Source organism: Ranitomeya imitator, chromosome 6 (assembly GCF_032444005.1).
Source record: "Ranitomeya imitator isolate aRanImi1 chromosome 6, aRanImi1.pri, whole genome shotgun sequence".
Classification (NCBI taxonomy): Eukaryota; Metazoa; Chordata; class Amphibia; order Anura; family Dendrobatidae; genus Ranitomeya; species Ranitomeya imitator.
The window spans coordinates 481217453-481241173 of NC_091287.1; the positions used below are offsets into that span (position 1 = coordinate 481217453).

Sequence of the window (23721 nt, forward strand, 5' to 3'; positions counted from 1 at the left end):
GGTTCATGTGCCAGGTGTCCAGAATTCAATAGCGGATGCATCGTCTCGTTTTTCAGTGGGAGTGTTTTTGGGAATTGGTGCCTGACGCGGAGGTCTCAGGAGAGGAATGCCCTTTGCATCTTTGGAACGTGATTATGGACGAGCAGGACGGTTGATTCAGGAGTCTGTTACAAGCCAAACCTGGTCATCATACTAAGCCTCGTGGCAGGTATGGCAAAGTTGGGTGTCTTGTTGGGGCGATTTGGTGTCCGAAGAAGATACGATGTTGGCGGTGTTATTTTTAATCGGCAAGGCGGCCGAGGTAGGTTGGTCGATTTCTAAAGTGAATAAATTCGTGGCTGGACTTGCTTATGGTTTCAAGTTGCAGGGGTTGGCGGATGTTCCAAAAATTTTTTTGGTTAGACAGGCACTAAGGGGCTTTAGAAGAGGTAATCAGATGCTTGATAGGCAGCGTCCAATTTTGTTCGGCCTTTTGGAACGGTTGGGCGGAGTTTTGGATTCTAGTTGTTGTTCCAATTTCGAGTTGGCGTTGTTTCGACTTGCTTTTTCTTTAGCCTTCTTTGGGGCCATGCGAGTTGGTGAGCTTGTGTCAGGCTCCAGGGGCAGGGCAGGCGGTTTGTTGGCAGAGGATGTGGATTTCTGGACGGGGGTATTGTCTTTTGGATTCGACGTTCGAAGACTGACCAGTTTGGACGAGGAAAACGCGTGGTGTTGGGGAGTGTTAACGGGTTGTTGATGTGCCCGAGACGGTGCCTGGAAGTGTATTGGCACTTGTGGTCAGGTAGAGTAGGCCCTTTGTTGTGTCACGCAGGGGGGGCATTTCTGCCTCGTTTCCAGTTTATTGCGGTATTAAAAAGGGGTTTGCAAGAGTTGGGCCTTCCCCCGGATAGTTTCGGTTTGCATTCCTTTAGGATTGGGGCTGCATCGGAGGCTGATAGTTTGGGTTTAGGTGCGGATACAATAAGGAGAATTGGTAGGTGGACATTGGACCGCTACTTAACTTATGTGCGTTACTAATTATTAGTAGCGTGTCATGATATTTTGTTGAAGTTGATTGTTTTCATGTATTTTGATGCAGGTGGTTCCCCCTATTTAGCCTGGATCTTTGGACATTCATTTGTGCATTGGGGGTGCGCTGCATGCCGATGTCAGGCCGGACGGTAGGCAACTGAGTTTTAGTAGGCAGCAAGTGGTCATTCATTGGTTGGGTTTTAGAGGGATGGTTTGGAGTAGGGTTCTTTCTGAATTTTCCAGGGCAGCTCGTTTGGATAGACAGCCCGACATTTTGGTGGTGCATATGGGGGGAAATGATTTGGGGGTAAGGCTGGTTAGAGAATTAATCAGAGATATACGGTTCGATCTCTTGAGGTAGTGGATATTGTTTCCGGGAGTGGTGATCGTGTGGTCGGATATTGTGCCTAGGAAGAGGTGGAGGGTAGCTAGATCTCTGAAGGGGATTAACAGAGCTAGGGTAAAATTAAACAGGGCATTATCGGGTTTTGTTTCTATAAATGGGGGTATTAGCGTCAGGCATTTTGAATTGGAATCGGGGGTTGGTAATTACTGGTTGGTGGCTGGAGTTCATTTAAATGCAATTGGGATCGATTTGTGGACATTGGCATTACAAGAAGGGGTGGAGAGAGCATTGGTGGTGTTGGGGCACTCACGAGCCTGAGGTAGTCAGGGCTGTTCGTGGTTGGTTGGGGGGTGGGGGTTCTTGGAGTTGACGCTGATTGGTAGGGGGAAGGAATTGTAACATAATTACAGGCAATTGAAAATGGTGTGGGGTTTGATCTGGCATTTGGTATGAGCTCTGGATGGGGTTTTACCCTGGGAGCTTTTGGTGGTTTCTCTTCCCGGAATGGGATGTATGGTGCCCTCGAGCTGGTGATGTACGGCTGAGGGTAGCATGGTGGTCGATCTTCATTTTGGGGTTTTGCCAGATCTTTTTAGCTCCAAGAACCCTCCCCTCGTATTTATATATACTGATTGTATTACTGTTTATGTTATTGTTTTGTTAATAAAAGTTGGCCGCTGTGGCCAAATTATCCAAAGAACATAAATGGTTGTGTTTTTATTTAAGGAATGGGTTGGGGACAGTATGTCAGGGTTTGTTGGTATTTAGGTTTACGCCCGAAGGAAAAACCATATTCGGCATACGCGGTCATGTATGGATGCGTAATCTAATCGTGAAATATTTTCCTACTCTTTTTGTAAGTGTTAAATATCACTGTAATGCAATAATAACAGTGTTTAAACTGTATTTATGAGTCACTGAATCCATGAACCATTTTAAAAAATATTTTGAAAGTGCAGTTGATCTACTTATACAGTCATGAAGCATTTGTAGAAAGTGCACACTGAAATTAGGAGGGTCATCCATACTGGCGAGCCTCATTAAAATATTGAATATTACAAACACTATTTGCTGCTGTTTTCTGATGGTGTGGAAAAGTGTGGGCTAAACAACGCTTTGTTCATTTTTATGAGAGAGATAGGTGATTTTCTGGATTTGCTTTCTCATTTTGACTCTCAGGCTATGTGCCCACGTTGCAGAATGTATGCAGAATTTTCCGCATCAAAACCGGACTCCCTTGCCAGGAAATCCGCTTGCATTTTTCTAGCTTTTTTTTTGCGTTTTTTTGTGGTTTAATTGCATATTTGTTGCGTTTTTTTTCGCGGTTTTATTGCATTGTTTTTCCATCCGTCCAAATGCAATTCTATAGCGGCAAAAACGCTGATTTTCCGCTGCGGAAAAAAACGCAGCATGGGCACAACAATTGCGGAATGCCATTAAAAATAATCTGATGCTTTATGTAAGTGTTTTTTAAGCATTTCCTCAGCGGAAAAACGTTGCAATAATGCTTAAAAAAACGCTTAAAAAGAGCAGCGTGGTTACATAACCTCATAGTTGTGGTTTACCTATGATGTCAATTATAGGCTTCTCTCATCTTTTTAAGTGGGAGAACTTGCACAATTGGTGGCTGACTAAACACTTTTTTTTCCCCACTTTATGATGGCTTAGCTTCAGCAGCAGTATCAACCCTACAGGACTCCGATTTGTTACATTGGGCACACAGGCCTTGACAAGCACTCTCTTTTTCCAATAAAAAGTGTCACAGAGCTGTAAAATGGCATCAGTGTGTCGAGCCAGGCGGTGCCTGTCCTTTTATAATTCTTGATGATGCAAGACGGGCAGGCACTCACAGTAATGCCATAACCAAGATGGATAAGGCATTACAGTGACTCACAGACAATCCCTGCATTCTTATTGGCTGTGTAACAGGCGCCAAAGATGCGGGGAGGTGATTCGAGTTGTACATAGAGCACCGCCCATTAATTGCTGAGTAGCGAGCACCGTGATACTCCAATGATAACCGAGTATCACAGAGCATATTCGATCATCCCTAACAGAGGTCCTTTATCATACTCACATCTGTCCTACAGGCCATCATCCACAGGTCAGGAGGAAGGTGGGAGGAGGAACTCTCTTTGCTAGAGTATTCAAACAATCTGCACAGTTTATCCTTCAGTGTTTGCAGGTCAAAAGCTGCATGGACTGATACACTGGGTAAATCAACATATTAGCAAACACTGAATGTTCAATTACCCTGCGTCCCTCTCCTCCAAGGATAGAAGCACAATAAGTTTCAATAAATATAATTTCAAGAGTCATCGTTCAGGCTCATATGAACAATGGCTTAGGTCTCTTGACCTGCTGAAAAAAAAATCTGGCATAATTAAGACTAAATGCTGTGTTGTCACAGTCCTCGGCATAGTCAAGTACTCAGTGCACGGTTCCCTTGAATTACAATCCTCCGCTTCTTTCCTCATGGTGATTGACAGCACTCGCTTTGGCATTTTGCCTATAAGCTCGATCACATGAGTGAACAACTTGGACAGGTGAAATCTGGTTAAAAAAGGATTGTACTGGGGCCAATGTTATTCAATGGGGCAGTGCAGATCTTCAGGGGGGGGGCCATATCGAAATTGGTTGGGTGTGAGAAAAAAAAATGGATTGAAAAGGGTGCACGAACAGAATGCCACTCCAAATAGTCCAAAAAATAAATTTGGCACTCCAAAGTTAAATGCAGGAAACATCCTAACCAAGACCAGTCGGATGACAAGTGCATTTGTCATCTGACTGGTCCTGGTTAGCTTGTTTCCTTATGTTCTGATGAAGGCTTAGTGCTGGCCGAAACGTCAACGTTTATACACAGTGGATGTACCTATGTTAATAAATCACTATCTAAGTTTTCTGCATTTAACTTTGGAGTTCCGAATTTATTTTTTGGACCAAGTGAGAAAAAAAAGACATCCCATTTTTCTGGATGAAAATCAGTTTGTTGATGTGCATTCTCATCCTTCTTTCCTGTCTGCAGCGGCCGCTCAGGTAGGCATTAATGACAGAGATGGATGAGAGTGGGCATATAAAGACACTGACACTATGTGTGCTTGGCCCTTGCAGTGTAAGAGCAGTAGTTGTAGTTTAGAATTAAGAATTAAGGTACTGTCACACATAACGATATCGTTAACGAAATCATTATGTGTGACAGCGACCAACGATCAGGCCCCTGCTGGGAGATCGTTGGTCGCTGGGGAAAGTCCAGGACTTTATTTTGTCGCTGGATCTCCCGCTGACATCGCTGAATCGGCGTGTGTGACGCCGATCCAGCGATGTCTTCACTGGTAACCAGGGTAAACATCGGGTTACTAAGCGCAGGGCCGCGCTTAGTAACCCGATGTTTACCCTGGTTATCGTTGTAAATGTAAAAAAACAAACACTACATGCTTACATTCCCGGTGTCTGGTCAGGTCCCTCACTGACTGGTGAGCGCCGGCCAGCCGTAAAGCACAGCACAGCGGTGACGTTACCGCTGTACTTTACGGCTGGCGCTCAGTCAGTGCGGGAAGATGAAGGCGAGGGACATGACCAGACACCGGGAATGTAAGCATGTAGTGTTTGTTTTTTTTACATTTACAACGGTAACCAGGGTAAACATCGGGTTACTAAGCGCGGCCCTGCACTTAGTAACCCGATGTTTTCCCTGGTTACCCGGGGGCCGGCATCGTTGGTCGCTGGAGAGCTGTCTGTGTGACAGCTCTCCAGCGACCAAACAGCGACGCTGCAGCGATCGACATCATTGTCGGTATCGCTGCAGCGTCGCTTAGTGTGACGGTACCTTTAGAGCGGTAAACTTGTAGTTTAGAATTTGCAATTTTTAAAAAAAAAATTGTGGAACTACCTGCAGGTATTTTCCTTGAATCGGACTATAGATTGTATCCTCTTCACCAAAAAATCAGTGATATATACATAGTAACATAGTAACATAGTTATTAAGGTTGAAGGAAGACTTTAAGTCCATCTAGTTCAACCCATTGGCTAACCTAACATGCCCTAACATGTATACATATAGGGCAACACTTTGCTTCTACAGAATAAATATGCTGTTTTTAACTGGATTTTTAACTGGATTTTTGTCAGCTTGAACTGAGTACCTCATCCAACTGGTGCTGCTTCACTGATTCTAGAAGATTTTTTTTCCTGTGCCCCTCTGTTCTAAAGTTACGACCCCTTGTAATAAAGAGTTCCTTATATTCAAAATGTTACCTTCAGCAAACAGGACGTACACCACAGAACTTTTCTGTGGACATTTGCTTTCCTCCCCTCTATAACACTGGCCAATCAAAACATGGCCAATTTATAAATGGTAAATAGCAAACACCCATAGAGCACACAGCTGCAGCCTGGCTCAGTATGTTCTCCTGAGATGAGATTTGTCTCATGTGAATGTTAACCTATTACATACTCTTGTTTGTAAGTATTAACACCTACCATTATTGAATCCGAGATGCTCAAACATTGGTATGGAGGGTCTGTCAGCGGTGTCCTCTGATTTAGTTACTAGCCCTTCTTTTATTGCATCATATCCATTTAATACTACAGCGTTCTCAAAGAAAATCTGCATGCTGAAAACATTTCCATACTGCTTCCCCAACTGTAAGAGAAATGAAGAAAAATAAATACATTAAAAAACTGCACTTCTATGATGATAGCAAAAAAATGTTTTTATTAAAATTTAAGAAAAAAATGTAAGGATTGCGTGTGCTAAGAAGGTAAAAATGAGCATTTATGTCAAATGGTGTATTGGTATGAATGACTCTAAGCCTCCATTAAAGGGATTGTTTAATTTTATTTTGGAGAGCCCTGCCTCTGGCTTCCTGCATGCCGCGAATGGAACCATCTGCAAGTGAGAATCCTGAGGGTATGTGCACATGTTGCGGATTTTGCTGCGGATCCGCAGCGGATTGGCCGCTGCGGAGTCGCAGCAGTTTTCCATGAGTTTACAGTACCATGTAAACCTATGGAAAGCAAAATCCACAGTGCACATGCTGCGGAAAAAAATGCACAGAAACATATCGTTGTTTATTCCGCACCATGTCAATTCTTTGTGCGGATTCCGCAGCAGTTTACACCTGCTCCATAATAGGAATCCGAAAGGTGTAAAACAGCAGGTGGAATCTGCAAAAAAAAACGTGGTAAATCCGCGTTAATTCCGGATTTACCAAAAATCAGTCCGGAAAAATCCACAATACTTTCACAAACGTGTGCACGTGACCTAAAAGTGTGCAGTGTATGTGAAAATTCAGAAGCCTGCAGTCACCTATCAATCTTAGCAGTGTGAAATATACTCACTGTCAGGATTCAGCTCTGCTTGCTGGAACCAGGAGTTATCACATGGCCACTTCATTCATATGCGATTTTCAATCTTAGGCCAGAGTTACACTAGCATATGGCATCTGAGGCAAGAACACAGGATGCGATATGATAATGACACTTGGCTCCAGCTCTGCTGTGAGTGTGAGCCAAGTGTCAGTTCTCTCCAATCCGCTCATATGCGAGAATCAGAGCACAGGTGGGGAGGAGTTTTCAACCTGGACGGTGCCAAGATGCGACCGTCTAGGCTGGGAACCACTGGTGAATGAGCTGCTGTGAGTGAAATCATCGAGGTTACCGCTGGTCACTGAGGCTGTGTTCCCAGCCAAGCTGAACTGCAGTGACCTCAGCACTGTGGGGGAAAAAGTCAGTGCTGAGGTCACCGAAGTTCAGTTCAGTGAGTTCACAGCAGATCACCGTGAGAATTAAGGTACCTTCACACATAACGATATTGTTAACGATATCGTTGCTATTTGTGACGTAGCAACGATATCGTTAATGAAATCGTTCTGTGTGACAGCGACCAACGATCAGGCCCCTGCTGGGAGATCGTTGGTCGCTGAATAAAGTCCAGAACTTTATTTCGTCGCTGGACTCCCTGGAGACATCGCTGGATCGGCGTGTGTGACACCGATCCAGCGATGTCTTCACTGGTAACCAGGGTAAACATCGGGTAACTAAGCGCAGGGCCGCGCTTAGTAACCCGATGTTTACCCTGGTTACCATGCTAAAAGTAAAAAAAAAACAAACGCTACATACTTACCTACTGCTGTCTGTCCTCCAGCGCTGCGCTCTGCTTCTCTGCTCTCCTCCTGTACTGGCTGTGAGCCGGAAAGCAGAGCGGTGACGTCACCGCTCTGCTTTCCGGCTCCCAGACAGTACAGGAGGAGAGCAGAGAAGCAGAGCGCAGCGCTGGAGGACAGACAGCGGTAGGTAAGTATGTAGCGTTTGTTTTTTTTTACTTTTAGCATGGTAACCAGGGTAAACATCGGGTTACTAAGCGCGGCCCTGCGCTTAGTTACCCGATGCTTACCCTGGTTACCGGCATCGTTGGTCGCTGGAGAGCGGTCTGTGTGACAGCTCTCCAGCGACCAAACAGCGACGCTGCAGCGATCCGGATCGTTGTCGGTATCGCTGCAGCGTCGCTAAATGTGAAGGGGCCTTTAGAGTATTAGATCAGTGATCAGACAGTCGTTGAGGTCTCATCCTGAGACAATGTACAAAAGTAAAGAAAAAGTTATTAAAAAGAGTAAAAAATATATTTTTAAATACATCACAAAATAAAAATAAAAAATATGAATCCAATAAATAAATTTATGCAATCTATATACATAATTGTCTAAGGGGTACTTCCGTCTGTCTGTCTGTCTTTCTGTTACGGTTATTCATTCGCTGATTGGTCTCGGCAGCTGCCTGTCATGGCTGCCGCGACCAATCAGCGACGGCCACAGTCCGATTAGTCCCTCCCCTACTCCCCTGCACTCACTGCCCGGCGCCCGCTCCGTAATCCCCTCCACTCACCGCTCACACAGGGTTAATGGCAGTGGTAATGGCCCGCGGTGTAACGCGCTCCGTTACCGCTGCTATTAACCCTGTGTCTCCCCAACTATTTGCTATTGATGCTGCCTATGCAATATACTACGTGGCTGGGCAATATACTACGTGGCTGGGCAATATACTACGTGACTGGGCAATATACTACGTGACTGGGCAATATACTACGTGGCTGGGCTGCGCAATATACTATGTGGCTGGGCAATATACTACGTCGCTGGGCAATATACTACGTGGCTGGGCAATATACTACATGGCTGGGCAATATACTACGTGGCTGGGCAATATACTACATCGCTGGGCAATATACTACGTCGCTGGGCAATATACTACGTGGACATGCATATCCTAGAATACCCGATGCGTTAGAATCGGGCCACCATCTAGTAGTAAAAATAAAATAGTACACATATTTGGTAAGGTCGCATTTGGAATAACCCGCCCTATAAAACTGTCCCCACTAGTTAACCAATACAGTGAACACCTTTAAAAATATAAATAAAAAATGAAGAAAAAAAAAAACTATGCTTTATCATCATACCGCCAAACCAAAAGTGGAATAAAACGCAATAAAAAAGACGAATGTACATAAAAATGATATCTCGAAAAACTGTCATCTTGTCCCGCAAAAAAACAAAACAAACATCATACAGCTCTGTCAGCGGAAAAATAAAAAAGTTATAGCTCTGAGAATAAAGCAATGCAAAACTAATAATTTTTTTCTATTAAATAGTTTATTGAGTAAAAGATCCAAAATGTAAAAAAAAAACTATATAAATGTAGCGTCACTGTAATCGTACTAATCCGAAGAATAAAGTTGCTTTATCCATTTTACCACAAGTGGAACAGCATAAACCTCCCAAAAGCAATTCTTGAATTACTGTTTTTTGTTCCCGCTGTCTCCCAAAAATTGGAATAGAAAGCAAACAAAAAATGTATATAAAACAAGAGGGGATTATAGGGAGAGAAATGGGAAGCGCAGACTTCTGAGTGTAGTAGTTAGTTTCCCAAGGTGTGTACTCAGTGTGAATCCACTCACCTTTTTGGTGTCTTGATATACTGTGTATAGATCCAATCCATGGATCACTCCATTCCTCTTTCCACTCAGTTTGCTGCAAAAGATCTGGGAACTGATGAGTGCACTGAACAGTGCTTTCATATGCGATTACACTTTGTGAATGTTTTTCCCAGCAATATGCGCTCCTGAAGGATGATGATGGAACTCCATCATCATCCTTCAGGAGCACATATTGCTGGGAAGAACATTCACAAACAAAAAATGTAGTTTGCCCAAAAATGTTACCAATAACGTTAACTCGTCCCGCAAAAAACAAGCCCTCATATGACTGTCAGCTAAAATATGGAAAAATTATGGGGATGCAAAAACATAAATCTGGTATCGCTGTAATCACACCAACCCAAAGAATAAACTTCTCTAATTGCTTTTACCACATGAGGAATGGCGTAAAAAAAACAAACAAACAATTTTTCACCTGCTGTTGATTTTTTCCTTCTGCCTCCCAAAGATCGCAGTTAGGCTCAGTTCACATGTATCCTGTACTGAGCGCTTACACCAGGGTTTCCGTGTAAATCTCTGAAATACGTGATTCGGATGGAAGCCCCAGTGGAAGATTGCTTATAATGAAGCAGATGGAGGCACTGTGAATGCAGTCTGACCTGTAATCCAGTGGTGACGACGGTCTTTTCAGGTGTGCATTAAAGCGCGGTCTGCCACAGTTTTGTGCACGTCTGAAAAGAAGGACACCACTGAACAAAGGCCAGATGGAGACCAGAGTAACTCTGCTGCCTCATTATAGTTAATGGCTTCCTCGAGGGTGTCATTGGAGATTTAGATATAAACCCCTATGTCAGTGTTCAGCGTAGAGCTCCAAATAAATGTTATGTAAAATGTTCCCAACAAAAGCTTCAACTCATTCTATAAAAAAGGCAAATCCCCACTCAGGTCTGTCATCCGTCAATGGAAATATAATAGGCTTCCACATAACTGGTAGCACAAAGTCTCTGTAAAAGAGCAATAGCTCCACAAACCCCAAAAGAAATTCAGCAACTCTGCCCTCCCAAATTCAAATGCCTCCTGCCTTCTGAGAGCCATAGTATATCTAAACCACATTTGGAGTACACATTTGGCATTACTGTAGTGATGACAGTCCATGTAATTTACAGGTGCATGTCTCCAGAAGCATGAGCTTGACACCAAAACGTACTGGGTACTACAACGGCAGTTTACAATTTCAACTAAGCAACCTCGACTGCTGCTTGTTTCTGGAAAATACCCATGGAGTCAAAATCATCACTACACCTGTACATAAATTCCCAAAGGGGTATCATTTAAAAAATGGGGTCACTTGAGGAGGGATTCTGCGCTTCTAGCACTTAGCGGCTCTGAAAATGAAGTCCGCAAACTATTCTACCAAAATCTGCGCAAATAGTGCTCCTTCCCTCCAGAGTCTTGCCGTATGGCTAAGCAGTACTGTATAGCCACATATGGGATATTTCCATATTCAACAGAAATTGTAGGATACATTTTGCTGCCATTTTTATAGATTTACCAGTGTGAAAATGTAAAATCTGGGGATAAAACTAAATTTTGGTGGTAAAAATGTAATTATTTTTTCTTCACTGCCCAATGGTATAAAATTCTGTGACACACCTGTGGTGTCAATATAATCACTGTACCTCAAGATGAATTCATTGAGAGATGTAGTTTGTAAAATGGGGTCACTTATTGGGGGGGTTCTGCTCATCTGGCACCTCAGGGACTTTACCAATGTGACATGGCACCTTCAAACCAGTCCAGCAAAATCTGAACTGCAATATGGCGCTTCTTCACTACTGAGCTTTGCACTGTGTCTCAAAAGTAGTTTTCAACCACATTTTAGGTACTGAGGTAATCAGGAGAAATTGCACAACAATTTTTGGAGTCCAATTTCTCCTGTTACCCTTGTGAAAATAAAAAAATTGGGACTAAACATTTTTTGTGGAAGAAATGTGATTTTATTCGATCCCCCATGATAGCACCACGAGAGAGGGGATCGGCCCTTCAAGGACAGGAAACCTGCAGACAAAACGACGGCACCTTTCCCACGCATCAGTTGGTTTCCGGTCCTTGACAGGTGAACGTCTACAGACATCCATTTCGAAGAAGGACAAAAGACTGACTGGCACTTCCAAGCTAGTGTGAACAGATGCATAGTAGGAACAGCCATCTCCATATACAAAAAACAAAAATTTGTCAATATAAAATATGAATAGCAATACTGCTTCTGTATGATAGGAAAAAACTGAGATGCTTAGCACATAATTAAGACTTCAGTCTTAGAGCAGTGTTCACACTAGACACGTAGGCTTCCAGCAGTTCTGAGACCGCCTTGTCGTTGCCTGCTGCACATACATGAATTGGCCAAATTATGTGCTAAGCGTCTCAGTTTTTTTCCTATTATCCAGAAACAGTATTGCTATTCATATTTCATATTGACATGCTTTAGCACTACAGAGTGCAACTTTTTTTCTGTCGAAGAAGAAGTTATTCCCAAGTCCAGCCAGTCGATTCAGGCAGTGGGGGTCCCTGGAAGTGCCACAGTGGGTCCAGGGCGATTACCAGCTCCGTCGTGGTCTACGGAACAGAAGATGGTGCAGGTAAGTATAACCTAAAACTTGTCTGGCGGTGTCTTGGTGTGGTGGCAGCAAGAAACCTGGGGACTAGGCTGGAGCATGCCCAGGTGAGGCGCGTTCTGGTGTAGAGTCAGGGGCGGGCCCAGGAAGCACTTGTGTGATGCGGCCAGGGTGTGTGCGTTTCCAGGTGACGCGGCCAGGGTGCGCCCATGTGACATGGTGGAGAAGCAGTGTTGGACATATCCAGGGCATGCCCAAGCAATCACAACAAGAAATGTATCCTCAGCCCCTACTCTGTCAATGACCGGCAGCATTCGCAGGTCTGCAGTTGGCTATCTTGGGTCTTTTTTTCAGACTGACAAATATCATGTTATCTGCCAACTGATATGAGGTCTCAGAGGTTGAAAGTTGTGAGAGGCCATGAGAAGTGACGAGAGATTAAAGCTGGGATCCAGTTGGGGAGGTCGGGCTGTTAAAGTTTCCCAGGATAAGGGTTGGCAATTCTGAGGACATGAAGTGTGGCCCCAAGGCAGAAAAGTGGTAAAGGAAGCAAGTGGGTGAGTCTGAGAGATGGTATATGACTATAACTCGGAGGGAGAGGGGATGGAAGACCCTGATGGTGGGAAGCTCCAAAGAAGAATAGCTTCCAATCGGAGTATGTTTATAATTTTTTTTTTTTTTAAACAATTGTTGGTGGCAGCAAGGAGTGTGGGCTTTTCATGGAGTTAATTATCGTACAGAGCAATATACACATATTCCATGCGTTTATAATCTGGAGGTGGATATGCCATACGCTCACTATTAGTTTTCCAAAATTAATTATTGTGAACAGCCTGTTGCCTCCTCGGATGATCGTCACCTAATCATGTAGTTGTCTGGACGATAGGGCTCAGTGGAGAGCTCTTCTCTACAAAGAACACAGCGGGTGGTTCTGCGCGACTCATGCCTGTGATCTATGTGATTAATGCATGGCCAATCCAGTCTGTTGACCACGGAAATGCAGCCTTTTTGCCTTCTGGATACAGACAGTTTCCGAAAGCTGATGGCTGTCGCAGTCCCCTAGTACCAGTTGCCCAGTCACCATTACTTTTCTAAGGAAGATGTGCCTGTGCTACACCAGCATGTCTCATACAACATCACTCCTTCTTTGAATAATTCAATGTCTGCCAGGGTGCCTTTCAACAGTGAGACCTGGAAGAGCAAGCATGGACAAGGGAGTTACATCTCGCTGACTCTGGTGGCTGTTAGGGCAGTTGGGGAAGGGGATGCTTCACAAGTCTTGCAATCCCCAAGGCTTGCAGGGCGCTTGGTTATTTAGAATTAAACCATTACACACCATAGGATGGAGAACTAAACTACTAAACAGCTTGGGTTGGAGAACTAAATTAGTACACACCAGGGGATGGAGAACTCAAGCACTACACACCAAGGTGTCACTAGACACCAAGTCTTGGAATCACTAGGGCTTGCGGAACAAACCTCTGTATGTAACACTTCATCCAGTGCTTCTGTCTCCTTCACCTCTTCTAGGGCCTCCACCTGCACTCTCAACGTCTGCCTTAAGGAAATACCTGCTCCAACACTGCACAAATAATTCCCCCCACCTCTGTACTGCGCATCCAGGGCTCACCACAATCAGGTAGTGTTTAAAATTAATATGCCTTGGAAATCGGAATCATACAGATCTAGAGTTGTGGACAGCTATCCATGTTGAGTTTGAGCAATGGCTGTCTCCACTCAACCTGGAGCCCATGAATGCTGTGTGCAATAACGGTGCAAACCTGGTGGCGGCAGTACGCTGGGGCAACCTCACACATGCGCATTGCATGGCTCGCAACCTCAACCTGATGGTATAGCAATTCCACTGCCACTGTACCAGCCTGGATGTGATGCTGCAGAAACCACTATTTTTGTGTACTCTTTTACACCATCACTTGGTATAGAGATCTTTCAGATTACCGCTTAGCAGGCTGATATGCAGTGTGGCTACACCGTGGAATTCAACTCTGCACATGTTGCAGTGACTGTGGCAGCAGGGTCGAGACCTGATGCAGTATGACATTTTGCATAGCCTGGCACAACACAATACAGATGTGGTGCAATTCACGATTGCGGAGTGGACACGGATGAAGGACCTCTGAGCTCTTCTACACATTTTCAAAATGGCTACTAAGATGGCCATCAGCAGCATCACTATTACGGACAAAACATGCTGGAACACACTTTAAATATTCTGTGGGAGGGGTTGGTGGTGGTCCCGGGGGAAGAGGAGGAAGCAGAGGAGGATGCCTTTAGGGTTAACAATAGCTCTAAGTTCAGGTATGCCATCTCACAGGCTGTTGCTATGGGAGGAACAAAAGGAGAAGGACCAGGAAAAGGACAAGAAGGAAGATGTGATGAACGCACAAGTTAGGCGATTAAGAGGATAATGATTCACTCTCTGTTGTCCATGACTGGCAGGAGGGGATGGAGGAAGAAAGCTTGAGTGTTATCCAACCATCAACATACTGTGGAGTTGGACCTCATGAAAGAGACTGATCCGTGAGCGCCTTCTTGCAGCACTATCTGCAACATGATTGTTGCACTTATTGTTAGAATTCTAAATAATGCTGACTACTGGGTTACCAGTTTGTTTGATCCACGATAAAATACAAAAACACATTTTGCCAGTTGCTTCCACCCTGGAAAGGGTTGTGCCCATGCTGCAGTATCAAAACATGCTTTAAGGCAATCTTGACAGTGGTTTTCCCCAAGACAGCCGTGAGGCACACAGTGTCCATCAAACACTTGCCCCATGCTCATCATACACCACCATTATCGTAGTCAAAGTGCTCAAAATATTTTAGTGGTAATGCAAAATATTTTCCCAAATGTTTGATTTTTTTTTTTTAAAATTGCTTGCATTTCCGATCACAAATCCGAATGTGCCATATTTGTGCAAAATTTTTTTGGCGATAGTTTTTCAAACAAATTTGCTCATCACTAGTCACCATTAAAACTGCCTATTCTGATCATTGCTTGTTTCCTGACAATCATATGTAACTACTGAACTGCTGTACAAGTGGTCCCACCTTGACTACAACTGAAAGACATATGACCGGAGAGGCAGAAGCGTGATACAGTCACGCGATTCTGCAGTGATCTCCTCTGCAATTCTTCAGGACCAGGACGCGACTATGGAGGGTGTGCACTCATGATGCATCTGTAAGTTGTCTCCCTCATGATAAGTTTATGGTGAGCGGTGGCCTGATGACAAAAACAGGCGGGTGCGGTGAATCCACAATGTTACTATGGGGGTGGATTAATCCCCAAAACACACTCTTCTGATCCAGGTCATGAGACCAGGGTCATGTGATGCATGTACATGACCTTAGCTCGGCACAGGCGGTGTACATTTAACTTTTTTTCATCAGGTGTTAAGTAAGCGTCTGTGCTCTGTTTTGCCTTGTTCCCTACAAACCCCTGCTGAGGAAGACTAACCGAAACATGCGTCAAGGAGCGACGCTGTCCTGATCTGTGTCCCTCGTAAAGTTAATTTATTCTCTGCTACTTTTTTGAATCACACTCCATTTCAATTATGATGTTATGACCTATCATAAAAAGACCATCTGGTTTGTATCACGTGCAATGTTATAATTATGTGTGCACATCAATATGTGAACTGATCTAGATAGGACTGCCTATAATATTGATATAATTTCTGACTTTTACCCTGGCACACCCTGTCTAGATACACTCAGACTTGCTTACTGTGCAGCATGTAGCTATGATGAGTTTCAAACCTTTCAGCATTTGTTTATCTCAATGCCCCTTTGCTACTTTGCATGGTCTATACTCAAAGAATTTTTATTGTTAGGAATGTATATTTGCTCTTTTTTTTTTTAATATACAGCTCTAGCAAAAATTAAGAGAACACTTCAAAATTTTCAGTTTGTCCAATTTTTCTCTTTATAGGTATATTTTTGAGTAAAATATAAATTGCCCTTTTACTCTATAAACTACTGACCACATGTCTCCGAAGTTCCAAGCATTACATTTTGTATTTATTTTCTGAAAATGCGAAATGGTCAAAATAACAAAAAAATGCATTGCTTGCAGACCTCAAATAATGGGAAAAAAACAAGTTTATAATCATTTATAAACAACAATACTAATGTTTTAACTCAGGAAGAGTTCAGAAATCAATATTTTGTGGAATAACCATGATTTTTATTCACTGCTTTCATGCGTCTTGGCATAGTCTTTCACACTTCTTTTAGGTGACCTTGTACCACTCCTGGTACAAAAATGTAAGCAGCTCTTGTGTGTTTGATGGCTTGTGACTATCCATCTTCTACTTGATTCCAGAGGTTTTCAATGGGGTTCAAGTCTGGAGATTGGGCTGGCCATAACATGGATTTGATGTGGTGGTCCTTCTTCCACACCTTGATTGACCTAGCTGTGTGGCATGGTGCATTGTCCTGCTGGAAAAAGCAGTCCTCGGAGTTGGAGAACATTATCTGAGCAGAAGGAATCAACTGTTTTTCCAGGAAAACCTTGTATGCGGCTTGATTCATACATCCTACGCAAAGAACTATCTGTCCAATTCCAGCCTTGTTGAATCACCACCTCAATCAACCATGCTTCCACAGAATTAAAAAATAAAATAAAACTCATGAAATAGGCCTGGACAGAAATGATGGTACCCCTGAAAATAATGTGACAAAAGGGACATGTTAAATCAAGGTGTGTCCACTAACTAGCATCACAGGTGTCTACAATCTTGGAATCAGGGAGTGGGCCTGTATATAGAGCTACAGATACTCACTGTGCTGTTTGGTGACATGGTGTGTATCACACTCAACATGGACCAGAGGAAGCATAGGAAAGAGTTGCCTCAGGAGATTAGAAAGAAAATTATAGTCAAACATGTTAAAGGTAAAAGTTATAAGACCATCTCCAAGCAGCTTGATGTTCCTGTGACTACTAGTGATGAGCGAGCATGCTCGGAAGTGCTCGCCTGAGCATCTTACTGCTTGCATTTCCGGGGTTGCTCGGCAGGAGTTTGGGTCCCCGCCCTACATGTTTGGCACTCTTTAGAGCCACACGCTGTAATGCCGCAGTCATGTTAGTTGTGGCATTACCGTGATTGGCTGGCCGCAGACCATCATCAGGTCTATAAAACAGGGGTGTCAAACTGCATTCCTCGAGGGCTGCAAACAGGTCATGTTTTCAGGATTTCCTTGTACTGCACAGGTGATAACTTAATCATCAACTCATTATTTGTGTAGGTGATTAAATTATCACCTGTGCAGTACAAGGAAATCCTGAAAACATGACCTGTTTGCAGCCCTTGAGGAATGCAGTTTGACACCCCTGCTATATCAGACCTGGCGCCGCCCTGCTAGTCACAGTCAGCTCCACAATCAGCCAGTGCAAGGAGAGGTGCTGCTGAAATAGGAAGATAATTGCACCAGTATTAGTTAGTGTGTGTATACTATATTGAATGCACAAATCCATGTAAACTAACAGTCCTTCTGAGGACTAATTATGGTGTATATAGATATCAGTGCTAGGTAGGCTAGACAGGCATTGTATGTGGAATACTTCATTGCATACAGCAAGAGGGTTCATTCCATTGCTGTCTGCTGCTGCCTATTACAGATATTTACCGTATATACATAGTCCCAGGTATCAGTGGCCAGGAATAATTTTTTTGCATCTTAATCCTGATTATTTTTTTCAAAAGCATCCAGAACACACTTTTTTTTTTTGCTCCATTTGCTGGCAATGCAGAATACAGCCAGATCCTTTCCATATTACAGCATGAAAATCCAGCTATTTTAAACAGGGATTTGGCCGTCACAGTGATCACATTTGAGTGCCCAGAAAAATCTGTCAATCTGTAAAATTTTGTTGGAATATCTTATATAAGTTATTGACACCAGTTTGCTGATAAAAAAAAATTAGTTACCTACAGGCCAGCTATTTTAAACTCAGTCATTTGTAGTGACTGTGCAAAATATTGTCCTCCATTTAAAATGGGCAAGGCACGTGACAAGGGACGGGGAATTGGACGTGATGGTAATGGTGCATGTAGAGGCCGAGGGCGTGGGCAAGCTGAAATGTGCCACAACAAACACCCACATATTCTCACCCGACCTCCCTGTCTCAATTACTATGGGACCGCAGCAGCACACCACTATTGAACCCAGAGCAGTGTCAAAAGGTTGTTGGTTGGATAGCGGATAACGGTTCCAGTCACTTTGCTGCCACTACCACCACCACCGTCTTCCACATGGTCAAGGGTGAGTAGCCGCGAGTCTGGACTGCATATTCCTCACCCTGTTCGTCCTTCCTCCCACCATGCCAAATGCCCGGAGACAACTGATCTCACACTTGGACACTATGAAAAGCTGTTCACTTTTCCATTTATAGATTTGGGCCTCTCGTCCGGTCCATTTAAAGCGGGGCAAGAGGAGATCGCATGTAGCGATGCCCAAATATTTGATCAGCCATGGTCAAACGAAGGCGACAGTGGGAAAAGTGTCACAAGAGGTGGGCGATGATGAGACAATTGCCAGAAAGTCGGGAGGAGGACCAAGCTGTGGAAGATGAGGTGGTGGATGATATAGTAACTGACCCAACCTGGCAGGAGGACATGCAGAGTGAAGACAGCAGCACCCAGGGAGAGGGAGGTGTAGCACCACAACAGGCAGGAAGAAGCAGTGTGGTGGCCGCAGACAGAAGGCGGACAACCGTTCCTCATAACACCAACATGACGGAAGTTGCCAATCCAACTGTTAGGGCTTCCCGAGTCTGGTTGTTTTTAAAAGACTCTGCCGATAACCCCCAAACAGGCCATTTACACCACCTGCTATGCCTGAATCAGCAGGGGTAGCAAAACTACCAGCCTGACCACCATCATCATGATCAGGCACATGGCAGGAAAGCACCCGACTTTTTGGGCCGAACCCCAGGGTCCACAATCTGTGTCTGCGGGTAACACCACTGCTTCTTCTGCTGTTGTGCGTGAAAGCCATTCCCCTGTCCATGGTGCATGCAAAGACGCCTCCTGACCTGCACCTGTCGTTGTACACACTCAACTAGCATCCATACCCCAGTCCTTGGAACGCAAGCGCAAATACGCATCCAACGCCCTCAGGCCACACTACTAAATTCACACATTTCTCCTCTGCTTGCGCTCAAAATGTTGCCATTGGAAGCTTTCCGCAACCTGATGGAGGAAGCAGTCCCTCAGTACTCGGTCCCCAGCCACCACTATTTCTCCCCTTGTGCCATCCCTGTATTACACAAGTACGTGTCCCACAACATTAGCCGTGCCCTCAACATTGAAGTTACTGGGAAAGTACACCTAACCACGGACACGTGGACAAGTGTTTGTGGGCAGAGACAGTTCATCTTGCTTACGATACACTGGGTTAACATAGTGGAAGCAGGGACTGTCATGATCCCAATGACAGGGGATCACAAAAGGACAAGCACAAAAAACAAAACAAGCTCTAGGGTGATGGAAACTGAGCTGACCGCGATCCTGAACCTAACACACAACTAGCTGTAGCCGGGGAACGTGCCTACGATGATTCCTAGACGTCTCGCGCCAGCCGAAGGACTAACTTCCCCTATTAGAAGAAACACAGACCTCTCTTGCCTCCAGAGAAACACCCCACAGAAATAGCAGCCCCCCACATGTAATGACGGTGAAATGAGAGGAAAGCACATACGTAGTTATGAAAACAGATTCAGCAAAATGAGGCCCGCTAAAGCTAGATAGCAGAGGATACAAAAGTGAACTGCGCGGTCAGCGAAAAACCCTACAAAAAACCATCCTGAAATTACTTGAACTCATGTGCCAACTCATGGAACATGAGGAGTAATATCAGCCCACTAGAGCAACCAGCAAAAAGGAATCACATATCTGCAGGCTGGACTAAGACAAAAATTAAGCAAAACGTGGAACAGGAAAAACAAAAACTTAGCTTGTCCTGAAGATTACAGAAGCGGGAAGCAGAGGAAACAAGACACACTGATTACATTGATAGCCGGCGAGGAAATGACAAGAAAGCCAGGTTAAATAGGAAACTCCCATATCCTGATAGAACAGGTGGACACCAGAGACCGCAGAAAACACAAGTCACCCAGTACCATCTGTAACCACCAGAGGGAGCCCAAAAACAGAATCCACAACAGTACCCCCCCTTGAGGAGGGGTCACCGAACCCTCACGAGAACCACCAGGGCGACCAGGATGAGCCCTATGAAATGCACGGACCAAATCAGCAGCATGAACATCAGAGGCAACCACCCAAGAATTATCCTCCTGACCATAACCCTTCCACTTGACCAAATATTGGAGTTTCCGTCTGGAAACACGAGAATCCAAGATCTTCTCCACAACATACTCCAATTCTCCCTCCACCAGCACCAGAGCAGGAGGTTCAAGCGAAGGAACAACAGGTACCTCATACCTCCGCAACAACGACCGATGGAACACATTATGAATAGCAAACGATGCCGGGAGATCCAAACGAAACGACACAGGGTTAAGAATTTCCAAGATCCTATAGGGACCGATGAACCGAGGCTTGAACTTAGGAGAAGAGACCTTCATAGGAACAAAACGAGAAGACAACCACACCAAGTCCCCAACATGAAGTCGAGGACTCACGCGGCGACGGCGATTAGCAAACTGCTGAGCCCTCTCCTGGGACAACTTCAAATTGTCCACCACATGACTCCAAATCTGATGCAATCTATCCACCACCATGTCCACTCCAGGACAATCAGAAGGCTCCACCTGACCAGAGGAAAAACGAGGATGAAACCCCGAATTACAAAAGAAAGGAGAAACCAAGGTAGCAGAACTAGCCCGATTATTAAGGGCAAATTCGGCAAGCGGCAAAAAGGTAACCCAGTCATCTTGATCAGCAGAAACAAAACACCTTAAATAAGTTTCCAAGGTCTGATTAGTTCGTTACGTCTGGCCATTCGTCTGAGGATGGAATGCAGACGAAAAGGACAAATCAATGCCCATCTTAGCACAGAACGTCCGCCAAAATCTAGACACAAACTGGGATCCCCTGTCAGAAACGATGTTCTCCGGAATCCCATGCAAACGAACCACGTTCTGAAAAAACAGAGGGACCAACTCAGAGGAGGAAGGTAACTTAGGCAAGGGTACCAGATGAACCATCTTAGAAAAGCGGTCACACACAAACCAGATGACGGACATTTTTTGAGAGACAGGGAGATCCGAAATAAAGTCCATGGAAATGTGCGTCCAAGGCCTCTTCGGGATAGGCAAAGGTGACAACAATCCACTGGCCCGAGAACAACAAGGCTTAGCCCGAGCGCAAACTTCACAAGACTGCACAAAAGAACGCACATCCCTCGACAAGGAAGGCCACCAAAAAGACCTGGCCACCAAGTCTCTAGTACCAAATATTCCAGGATGACCTGCCAACACAGAAGAATGGACCTCGGAGATGACTCTACTGGTCCAATTATCCGGAACAGTCAGTCTTTCAGGCGGACAACGATCAGGTTTATCCGCCTGAAACTCCTGCAAAGCACGTCGCAAGTCTGGGGAGACAGCCGACAAAATCACCCCATCCCTAAGGATACCAGTGGGCTCAGAATTTCAAGGGGAGTCAGGCACAAAACTCCTAGAAAGAGCATCCGCCTTCACATTCTTTGAACCTGGCAGGTATGAAACCACAAAATCGAAACGGGAGAAAAACAGTGACCAACGAGCCTGTCTAGGATTCAGACGCTTGGCAGACTCAAGGTAAATCAGATTTTTGTGATCAGTCAAGACCACCACACGATGTCTAGCACCCTCAAGCCAATGACGCCACTCCTCAAATGCCCACTTCATGGCCAAAAGCTCCCGATTACCAACATCATAATTCCGCTCAGTGGGCGAAAACTTTCTAGAAAAGAACGCACATGGCTTCATCACTGAGCAATCGGAGCTTCTCTGCGACAAAACCGCCCCCGCTCCAATCTCGGAAGCATCAACCTCAACCTGAAAAGGAAGCGAAACATCTGGCTGACGCAACACAGGAGCAGAAGAAAACCGGCACTTAAGTTCCTGAAAGGCCTCCACAGCCGCAGGAGACCAATCAGCAACATCAGCACCCTTCTTAGTCAAATCCGTCAAAGGCTTAACAACACTAGAAAAATTAGTTATGAAACGACGATAAAAATTAGCAAAGCCCAAGAACTTCTGTAGACTCTTAAGAGATGTAGGCTGCGTCCAGTCACAAATAGCCTGAACCTTGACGGGATCCATCTCGATAGTAGAAGGGGAAAAAATATACCCCAAAAAAGAAATCTTCTGGACTCCAAAGAGACACTTTGAACCTTTTACAAACAAAGAATTGGCCCGCAGGACCTGAAACACCTTCCTGACCTGCTGAACATGGGACTCCCAGTCATCAGAAAAAACCAAAACATCATCCAAATACACAATCATAAATTTATCCAGATATTCACGGAAAATATCGTGCATAAAGGACTGGAAGACAGAAGGAGCATTAGAAAGTCCAAAAGGCATCACCAAATACTCAAAATGGCCCTCAGGCGTATTAAATGCGGTTTTCCACTCATCACCCTGCTTTATCCGCACAAGATTATACGCACCCCGAAGATCAATCTTAGTGAACCATTTAGCCCCCTTAATGCGAGCGAACAAATCAGTCAACAATGGCAAAGGATACTGATATTTGACTGTAATCTTATTCAAAAGACGGCAATCTATACAAGGCCTCAAGGAACCATCTTTTTTGGCCACGAAAAAAAAAACCTGCTCCCAAAGGGGACGAAGATGGACGGATATGTCCCTTTTCCAAGGACTCCTTAACATAATCCCGCATAGCAGTATGCTCTGGCACTGACAGATTGAACAAACGTCCTTTAGGAAATTTACTGCCAGGAATCAAATCTATAGCACAATCGCAATCCCTGTGAGGAGGAAGCGAATTGAGCTTAGGCTCCTCAAAAACATCCCGATAATCAGACAAAAATACAGGAACCTCAGAAGGAGTAGATGAAGCGATAGAAATCGGAGGTGCATCATCATGAACCCCCTGACATCCCCAGCTTAACACAGACATCGTTTTCCAGTCCAAGACTGGGTTATGAGTTTGTAACCATGGCAGACCAAGCACTAAGACATCATGTAAATTATACAGTACCAGGAAGCGAATCACCTCCTGATGAACGGGAGTCATGCGCATGGTCACCTGTGTCCAGTACTGAGGTTTGTTCATAGCCAAAGATGTAGAGTCAATTCCTTTCAAAGGAATAGGGACTTCCAGAGGCTCCAGACTAAACCCACAGCGGTTGGCAAATGACCAATCCATAAGACTCAGGGCAGCGCCTGAATCCACATAGGCATCGACGGAAATGGCTGATAATGAACAAATCAGAGTCACAGACAGAATGAACTTAGACTGTAAAGTACTAATGGCAACAGACTTATCAACCTTTTTTGTGCGTTTAGAGCATGCTGATATAACATGAGCTGAATCACCACAATAAAAACACAACCCATTTTTCCGCCTATAGTTTTGCCGTTCACTTCTGGACTGAATTCTATCACATTGCATTGTCTCAGGTGCCTGTTCAGAAGACACCGCCAAATGGTGCACAGGTTTGCGCTCTCGTAAACGCTGATCAATCTGAATAGCCATAGTCATAGACTCATTCAGACCTGTAGGCGCAGGGAACCCCACCATAACATCTTTAATGGCCTCAGAAAGGCCATCTCTGAATCTTGCAGCCAGGGCGCACTCATTCCACTGAGTAAGCACC

At 44.6% G+C, this 23721-nt stretch overlaps 1 protein-coding gene across 2 annotated transcripts in view; it reads right to left on the reverse strand.

The window, feature by feature from the left end:
* LOC138642949 (cytochrome P450 2D17-like) overlaps window positions 1-23721 on the reverse strand; it is a 172228-nt gene that overhangs the window by 92734 nt on the left and 55773 nt on the right. For both annotated transcript variants that reach the window (XM_069731582.1, XM_069731583.1), the window contains exon 2: window positions 5837-5999. In XM_069731582.1, the coding sequence (XP_069587683.1) occupies window positions 5837-5999 (163 nt within the window). The remainder of the gene's footprint in view (window positions 1-5836; window positions 6000-23721) is intronic.